We start from the raw sequence: 9,390 nt of genomic DNA on the forward strand, positions 1-9,390 counted from the left end.
AAAAAAACACAAACTACCTATCCCTCGTGTTGCCTTGGCAGTCGTCACGTCGACTTTGGGAGCCTTGACGGTCGGCTTGGAGAAGGCCACGCTGGGCACCTTGACTTTTGGCATGTGTAGTTTCATGCCGCCGCCCTCCGCTTGCCGCAGCCACGTCCAGGCTGCTCGGCATCGGGGCCTGCAGGGCGTAGCTCGCCCTCCGGGATTTCGCCCTGGGCTTGGGCAGCGAGATCTCGGCCTTTGGCAGGCTGACCTGCACGTGGGGAGCTTTGACTTTGGGCAGCTTGACGCTGGGCATCTTGACGTCGGGCATTTTGAAGCGGCCTTTCTCCGCGTCTGCGCCGGCGGCCGCCTCGATGGTCACCTCGGCGCCGGGCGCTTGGATCTCGGCCCCGGGCAGGGTCACGTCGACTTCGGCGGTTCCCGAGGGTGCCGTCACCTGGGGCTCCTTGAGGCTCACGTCCACATCGGCAGCTACGGTGCCCTTGGCCTCTCTGCTGCTGGACCAGCCAAAGGAAGGCATGCCGAACTTGGGCATTTTGAACTTGCCGTCTTTTGCCTTGGTGGCCTCCTTCTCCGGGGCTTTTACCTCCCCTCGAGGCTGAGCGCCGCCTCGGGCGCCTGCAGGTCGACACCGGCCTTTGGAAGGGTGATGTCGACGGAGGGCAGGCTGATGTCCACCTTGGGAGCTTTGATGTCAGCTTTGGGCATTTTGAGGGAGGGCTTCTCCAGTTTCCAGCCAGCCCCTTCGGTTTTGGCACCGGAAACGTCAGCTTTGAGGTCCAGTGAGGGGCCTTCCCCTGTGACCGTCACGGTGCCGGAGGGCAGCTCGACCTCTGCGGTGGGCAGGCTGACCTCGCCTTCGGGCCCTTCCGCCTTGGGCACCGACACTCCGAATTTGGGCTTGTCGAACTTGGGCATCTTAAACTTGCCTTTGAGGCCCGCGGCTTCCAGCTCGGCTCCGTCGAGCGAGCCTTCGGCAGAGGGCACTTTCAGGTCTACCTTGGGCGCCTGGAGGTCGAGGGAGCCCTCCACGGAGGGCGGCTTGATGTCGGGGGCCGAGATGCTGATGTCGACGGCGCCGGCCTTGACCTCTGCCTCGGGGAGGCTGGCGTCCACTTTGGGAGCGCTGGCAGTCATCGTCTCACTGACTGGAATTTCATGTTTGAGTGTTTCATCTTTTGTTGTTCCCCAGGTAAATGTCGGTAATTTAAACTTAGGTAATCTTTGTTTGCTTTCTTTTCCATCAACATCTTTTTCTCCTTTCTTTGCAATAATTTCTATCTTTGAACTTCTGTCACTTCTCTTTTTGTTTCTTTCTTCTGTCGGATCCTTTTTTACTGTGTATTCGACATCAATTTTGCTGTCTTCTATTTTTATATCATCTACAGGTAATGTGGCCATTTCGATTGATGGTATTGTTATTTTCCATGTAGATTCTTCTTTTTCTGTAGCAGGTATCTGAGCTTTCATATCCATTTTCCTTCCTTTGTCAATTTCTTTATCAGCCTGTGTTTCCGGTACTGAATCTGATACATCTATTTCTGGTTTTGTTAATATCTTTTTAGTGTCTGTTTCTTTTCTTTTTGGCACTGACATCCAAAATTTTGTTTTCTGAATTGTTGGTATCTGTTTGTCATCTTCTGCTTGTTTTTCTCTTGCTTCCAGTATCTCGGGTGACTGTAATTCAACTCTAGCTCTACCTATTTCTAAACCTCTTTCCTCTATGTGTACTTCTGCTTTGTGATCCATTACGTCTACTTTAATTCCGTTTTCTCCTTCTGTTTTATCTTCTGTTCCTTTTTGCTTCTTTTTTCGGGATTTTGATGAGGTTTTTGGTGTTTGCTTTGTTGGGGTTTCTTTCAGATCTGCTTCTAAACTTGGCTTTGATACCTTTCTTGTTATATCTTGCACTTCAGGTACAGTATACTTCAATGTTGATTCCTTTTCTTTTTCCTTTTTAATGCTTATTTCAACTTCAGGGCATTTTTTTGCATACATGGGAATACCGTTTTCCACATCTTTTAAGTCTTTTGTTGAAGTTTCATTTAATTCCTCTGTTTTCATTTCAGAAGCAGAAGCAGTATATTCAACAGTCAGTATTTCAGGACCTTCCAGGCTGATATCTTCTTTATGTATTTTTTGTTTTTCATATAACAGTGTAGCATTTATTTCTTTTTTTTGCTTGTCTTGTTGTTCTGTTTTGGATCTGTACATTTTGAATCCAATACTAGGGAACTTCAGCTTCTTTTGGCTTCCCTTTTTTTGTTTGATATGAATTTCTTGTTGAGACTCTGTATCTGTGCTTGTAGGGGAAATATCCTGTATAGCAGGCTCATATGCATCTGATGTACTGTGAGATCTTCTGTGTCCCAGTATCTTTTTATTTTTAATTGACTGGAATTTTGGCCATGATAATCTATCTTTTTTAGGTCTTTTGCTTCTTCCAACCCTTTGGTTTACAATTAATGTTTCTCTATCTTCTTCTGAAGTAGCTTTTCCCAAAACATGCAGTGTTTCTTCAGGAATGCTTTCACTGAGTTCTTTATCCTGAAAGAACAAACGGTAGTTACTAAATCAAGTGTAAAATAATATGGAAACAACACAGAACAAAAGAGGTAATATAAAATATGTATAAAATTGAGCTTTGTATTCACATTATCTCCGTTACGTTTTAAAAAATCCTAAAAATGAAGTAGATAATTAAATAGATTACTATTACTATTAAGTAAATGGATTTCGTGACTGTAATATGTAGATTTAAGAAGGTGTACCTTCTTTGCAAAACACTGCATTAAATAGAAGTTTCAATAATTGTCTATATTTATAATCTATATTTATCATAATGTTTGTAAAAATATTATTCATTTTTGTATGATATGAAGAGAAAATTTACAGAAAGAATTTTGAAGTGTTCCAGAGGCATCTGGATGAGGAGCTATGAGATATGGTTTAGTGGCTTGTGGTAGTAATGGTGATGGGAGGACAGTTGGACTAGATGATCTTATAGGTCCTTTCTAACCTTGTGATTCTATGAATGCAGTGAAGATCTGTGAGGAGCTCTTGTGTATGTAAATATCAGGGATTATACATATATTTAATAGAAATTTTCTTGCAGTGATTTTGAGAAAAATATTTACTGGTGCTTCACATTTTTAAAGAATATTGAATGTAAGTAGTACAGTTCATCTGCGCTCATTTTGTCAGTGGACTTAACAACAATACCAATGCTGACTCACCACCTTACATCAAGACTGTAGCTTTTATGCCAACAGGTATTAATTTTATTAAGTTTAAACACATGGCTATGTCTTAAGAAGACAGGTGAATGTATTTTCTATTCTATATTTCCACACAGCATGTCACTATGGTGTTATCCAAACTTTGTAAATAAGACAAGTAATGACCTGACTTAATCGTTCCTTTTTGTACTGAGCTGTAGAGTGAAAATGTTCTAGCTCTTCTTTCCCAGAAATTTTTCTTTTCAGGCTGAATTGGACTCTGTATGGCTCTGAATACTGAAGAATCTTGAGTGCATCTTCATATTTGATATTATCAAAAAATATTGTAGCACTTAGAAGCTGATCACCTGCAAGCGGAATCAGATGGATATTATTTTAATTAGTTTGTATCTTCTTGTGATTCTTCAAATTCTGTTGCATTCGTGTTCACATGCAGAATAAAATAATCAATACCTACCATTCATTTAAAATTCAAAATTATGTTCACAGTCTAGAGTCACAGAACAGTAAATCATCTAGTCAAACTGCTCTGTTTGGACAGGGTCTTGCTTTGAGCATGGTCAGCTACAGCATGTTGCTCAGGTCTGTCAGGTTTTGAATGTTTCTAAGCATGGTGACTCCACAACTTCTCTGGGTAACCTGCTTCAGGGTCTGATCACCATGACAGTAACGTTATTTTCTTACATTTTTCACTACTTAGAATTTGGAGTTTTGTTCTTAATTAAATCATGAGTAGTTTTGTTGCATAATATTTTGCAAAAGAATCAAAGGCAGGTTCTCTGTGAATGGAATAAGTTGATCTTTCTTTTCATTTTAATTGTGTGTATACTACTTACTGAATATTCTTTTCACCGTTTGAGTAAAAATAAGATTTCTTACAGTATATAAAACAATTCACATTTCGTTACTCTTGAAGAAACCAATTTTAGAACTATTAATACGGAAAGGTTATATTATTAGCTGGTTTGGCATTTATTATTTCAATTATACAAAGAGATGACAGATCAGAAGGTATCCATAGGTAAACACAGCTACGTGCCTCATTATTCTAAGACTAAAAATATATCAGAAAATCGGACTGTACCTTCTCTCAGACTAAACACTTTTGAAGCAGGAGATTCCTTAAGTACTTTTTTAATAAATATTCCTTCATTTCCTCCACCAGCCACGCTAAAACCACTAGCACCAGCTTCCACTTCTGTTTTCAAGGTCACTTCCATTGTCTCCTACGTGTAGAAAAAGATGTGAATTTAAAAGTATTAATTCGTATTGAAGTGTTTGAGATCATACAATTACTGTCCTCAAGTATATTTTCAGTAGCTCAGGAAAGTATATTTAAAGCAGAGAATGCACCTGCTTGGTGTGGGTGTCCTAAATTAAATTAAGCATATATATTAGGCCATGCTGCATCGGAGCCACAGGCAAAATAGATTATAATTTTAAAATGTGAAACATATGGAATTTCTTAAGGCTGAAGGACTGCATTTTCTGTGAAGATGCTAGGCACCTGAATTAATAACAGCTACTGCTGCGCTGTACTCAAATCAGAGAAGACTAAAGAGTGTTTAGAAGAATTACAGAAGGACTCCAAACTAGGAATTAAATGAACATACCTGTGCCAAATCTAAACAACTTGTTAAGTTCTCAGCCAAAATAACTCTAAACTGATTATCTACCCATTTTTTCTTTCTGTTCACCCATCAACATCTGTGTGTTGTAACAGAATTTTTTTCAAACCACATTCATAAAACAGTTGAGTGCTTTTAGACTGACCTGTGGATGACTCTGTTTTGATTTGTCGGTACTATATTTTTTGTTTTCTTCCTGCAGCTGAAACATAGATTTCAATTATTTAGTGTTCAAAAGTTGTACTGTCATAGCATACAACAAAAGCCCTGCCTCAGTTATAAAGCCTGGTTTAGACCAAGAATTGAGGCTGACTTTATTAGCAACAGAGGCAAAACAGGAATGTACAAGTATGATGTACAGTGGTAGTGATTTAACTATATTATCCCCAGCAGTAAATTAGATGCCTTTGACAGAAATGAATGCTGGAGACCAGCTGTATTAAGACATTGATAATTTTTCTCATACAACACCTTTCTCATGCTTTCATCTTTGTGAATAACATACATGTTTTTCATTTATTTGACTTTCAGCATCAATTTCAAAATGTTGCCTACTTAACATGACTGCAATAATTAAATCTTTTCTCTTGAAAAATTAACCGGTACAGGTGATTTTGAAATATTTACTAGATTCAAGCCAGTTAAATATCTTAATTATAGAAAACATTGCCATTTCTTGATGCTTTCTGTCCCGTATTCCTTAAAGAATGCAGTCAATTGTATTTTTTGCTGAGAAACAAAAAGATGACCAACAACAAATCCAACACAACATCAATGAACACGGCCTGGATTTTGGTGAGGGTAGGTAGGAAGACAATACAGCTGCAACTACATTATGTACATGACATAGGAGTCTTGGCTAGCTATGGGAGCTAAAGCCCTCTGAATCAATCCAATAAAGCCATGCCTGCATAAAATCTTAGTATTCTTACCTTTAAGTATTCTTCTTCTACGGAATATTCATAAACTGGTGAGGATCCCTGTGGCCTTGGACGGATGTCTTCTACTGCCACTTCATTAACCTGCAGGAAAGAAATGAGGGGTGGGACAGACACATCCACCATTAAACAGTGACCCAATTTTTTTAGGAGAGATTTTTTCATCTCCTTCTGTGTAAGCATCTTTCATTAGTAATGTTTAATGAAGATAAACCAGTAACTCTTTGGTCAACAATATGAGGGATGCCCTGAAAGTGATGTCTCCTATTTCATTATGCTGGCTCACAACATCAGAGAAGATGTGTCGTTGAATTCCTCCACGTGGAAAAAATGGCACCTATTGACAGAAGAGCTGATAGAATGGCTTTGATTTACTTTATGAATTGTATGCATCTGTGGGCTGGACAGACTGAAAGTATTAACAGATCAATTATTAACAATTAAAAAAGGCCATCTTATGCCATCTCTTGCTTCATTTGCATGGTTAAACTCTGCATCATGTAACTTCAAACTATACTGCCCTCTATAAACAAGCAAACCATATAGGAGTCCCAGAAGGAACTTGGCTGACAAACTCTCAGCATACTTCCTTGTGGAGTCAGTCGATAATGAACCATAGATAAAGCTTTAAAGAAATGAGTTTACAATCAGCAGCCATAATTTGCTAGATTTTGGGATAAAACAACCTAAAAAACTCACAGAATCTTCATCTTCTGCATCAGCATCAGCATCTCCTGGAGGCTCTGCCGGTCTTAGCTGTCGTCCAGAACCTGAAAGCAGCACACAGGTTGTTGGAGTTGATACGAGCTGTGCAAAGCAGAGAGCAAAGAGCTGCCAAGCCAACCCCCAAGCAGCACACCTGGGAAATGTGCATGGCTGGTTGTAGAAAGGACTGCTTTTGTTCAAATTCCTTATCTCATCAGGCTGATCTTTCCAAAGTGGTTTTCAGAGAGTAAGCATCATGAATTTTTGATTGTCATACAGACTCTTTTTTTCATGAGTTTTAAAAGTATCCAGGGCAGAGAGGGATGGGCTAAAAGACACAGGCTGTTTGAAAGTAGGTTTATTTTGAAATGCCTGAAGTAATGCCATAAAGAATGAAACCAGAATGGATATATCATCATTTTTAGCAATTCAGGCTTACCCAGTAGCTGACAGTATGGCTGAGATGAACACTCCCTGATGTACAGGATATTCTACATACATACAGAAATTCTTGTCCTGATGATCATACCTCCTTTCTGTCTCCACGATATGTTATTTTCAAGGCATTGAGCTGTCTCTCTCTCTCTCTTGGGTCCAATTCTGCAACTGCCATTATCATACATAGTTTTGGCTTGCCTAAACATATCCCCTGGCTTAAAAATATGCTTGAACAGCCACAAGCAACATTGCATGACTCTTTCACTGTCTAGTTTAAACAAAGAATTATTGGGCTGGAAAATAATATTTCTGACTGTGGATATTGCATCCTGTATGTGCAGACAAGCTAGCATGTCTCGTATATGCATGCAATCACTCTACAAATTGCTAAGCTCTTGTTAAAACGGCTGTGGTCTTGATAGCTTGTTTTCAGAGTTTACTGATATTCTACATTTATTTTTTTTCCTTACCTTTTTTGCATCTGAAAATTGGTTAGTGTTGGCAAGTTCATAAAAATCTTTACCATGTAATCAGTGGTGGACTACTTCATTAAGATGAATGGTGATGTGCTTCCGATGGAAATGTTCCAGGTCAGTCCAAGGCTAACTTCATCATTTAAATCATCTTAACTATCTGCCCTATGACATTTTAGCTCCAAAGAACTAAGATCAACTTAGAAAACTGCAGAAAATGGTCTTCCTGTAGGCCACAATTCAGATTAAATACCTACAGAAATTGGTCTGATTTTTTCAAAAGCTCTGGTATATGCAGTTTTCAGAAGCTGAACAAAATTAGAAAATGAGTGTTCAAATGTGTATCTAGAAACCTGGAATTCATTCATGAAATTCTTCACCACATCCACATTAATAAGTATCATACTGGGGGAAGACCTGCAGGACTGAGGTTTTATTGTCTAATTTGTTTAGTGCTTCTAAAGATTCAGGTGCCAACAGCGAATTTTATGGCTGTTACTAAAATTCCAAGAAATAGTAGGGACTCAGACTTCTGGCATTGCCGTATTTTTCACTTGGGAAAATCCCACCCACAAGCTTTGAAGTCCATTAGAATGACTTAACAGAATAGTGCTTGGGTTGCTAGAATGTTTGCTCTTCAGTGCAGCACTTTAAGGCTAATTCTGCATCAATCCCTGGTGGATGCCAATGATTTTGCTACTGGAAAAGTAAAAGGAAAGAATTGTCTGGAAGGATTCTTGGACTGGTTCACTGCTGTTTCCCTTGTTTTACTCTAGAGATGTTTTATTTGTTTAGAACTAGAGCACTGCAACTGTGGGGTTCTCCTTTCTTGGGATTTGAATGGTCCTGCACAGTTTGCACAGTTGATTTATCTCACCATCCAGTAGGGTATATCCTACAGGTTCTAGCACAAGTAAAAATTTTAAAACCAGTCGCTTTAAACCAAGGATATTTAGAATGATTAGGCAGCCAATAGCTTCAAAATCCTCCTGTTGCTAAGAGCGGGCTACTCGTAACCCCAGGATAATTACATCACTTCCCACAGTGAAACTTGAACACTTACTTCCCATCAGGATTACATTCTAAAACAACAAATGACTCTGCCAAGTCTTGTTTAGCATGGATGTGGAAAGGTAGACTCGGCCTAGATAATATCTCATCTGTGCCTAGATCAGGAGAGATGTTTCTTATTTTTCATCAGCCATTTAACAAGCAAAGCAGAGCTGTATGACGCACACGGGTGGCTTCACTTGCTTGGACACTTGCTGACAGGTGCTTGTTTTCCTTGTCCTTACTAGGGATCAAGGCTTGACAAAATGTCAAATGTCATCAGAAACATCCTGAAACATCCTCACAAATCTGTGAGCTTTCACCCACCTCCTGATTTTGCCAGACTCTACCTATATTAATTCTCTCTCCCACCATAGTCAGCCTATGTCAAGAAGGCTTGTACCCCTCATTCCCACTGTAGAGTACGCCTATGACTTGCTTCAGATTTTTTTTCCTTAAAAGCAAATCTGTAAAAGAGGGGAATTACAGTACATTCCATTTTCAGCAAAGCTTCTTTCTGTGTATATAAGATTGTGTCAGTAAACTATGATTTATATGCATGTCATTCTTATGCCCCAAATAGTAGTGATGCCAACGTTTTATAGGTTTGAGGGTTTTTTTTATAAATCCTGGACAATTAATGCTTTGTTCAGAATGTTTTCATAAACAAGATGGAATTTACATCAGTGACTGTTTCTAATAGCCAGTGAACTGACTTCAGAACAAGGGAATTTTTTGAAAGTAGGCAGTAGGAGTTATATAGAATGGGACGTTTTTATATCATATGACTGAAAATTGTGTTTGCTTTTTAAAACACATTAAAAAACATATTTTATCTCTACCTTAGCAATCCAGCTGGGCTGTTTGGGATAAAACTGCAAAAATGCAAAACCAGCTCTATTTTTTTTTTTTTTTG

The 9,390-nt window shown here is 39.3% G+C and overlaps 1 protein-coding gene across 1 annotated transcript in view; it reads right to left on the minus strand.

The window, feature by feature from the left end:
* Positions 1–9,390, minus strand: part of LOC100541457 (protein AHNAK2) — a 48,840-nt gene that overhangs the window by 20,884 nt on the left and 18,566 nt on the right. Inside the window, 8 exon segments of the mRNA XM_031553791.1 lie at positions 18–161; positions 193–597; positions 600–2,550; positions 3,408–3,589; positions 4,327–4,468; positions 5,016–5,072; positions 5,803–5,892; positions 6,508–6,578. Of these exon segments, the coding sequence (XP_031409651.1) occupies positions 18–161; positions 193–597; positions 600–2,550; positions 3,408–3,589; positions 4,327–4,468; positions 5,016–5,072; positions 5,803–5,892; positions 6,508–6,578 (3,042 nt within the window).

Source organism: Meleagris gallopavo, chromosome 5 (assembly GCF_000146605.3).
Source record: "Meleagris gallopavo isolate NT-WF06-2002-E0010 breed Aviagen turkey brand Nicholas breeding stock chromosome 5, Turkey_5.1, whole genome shotgun sequence".
NCBI classification, from domain to species: Eukaryota; Metazoa; Chordata; class Aves; order Galliformes; family Phasianidae; genus Meleagris; species Meleagris gallopavo.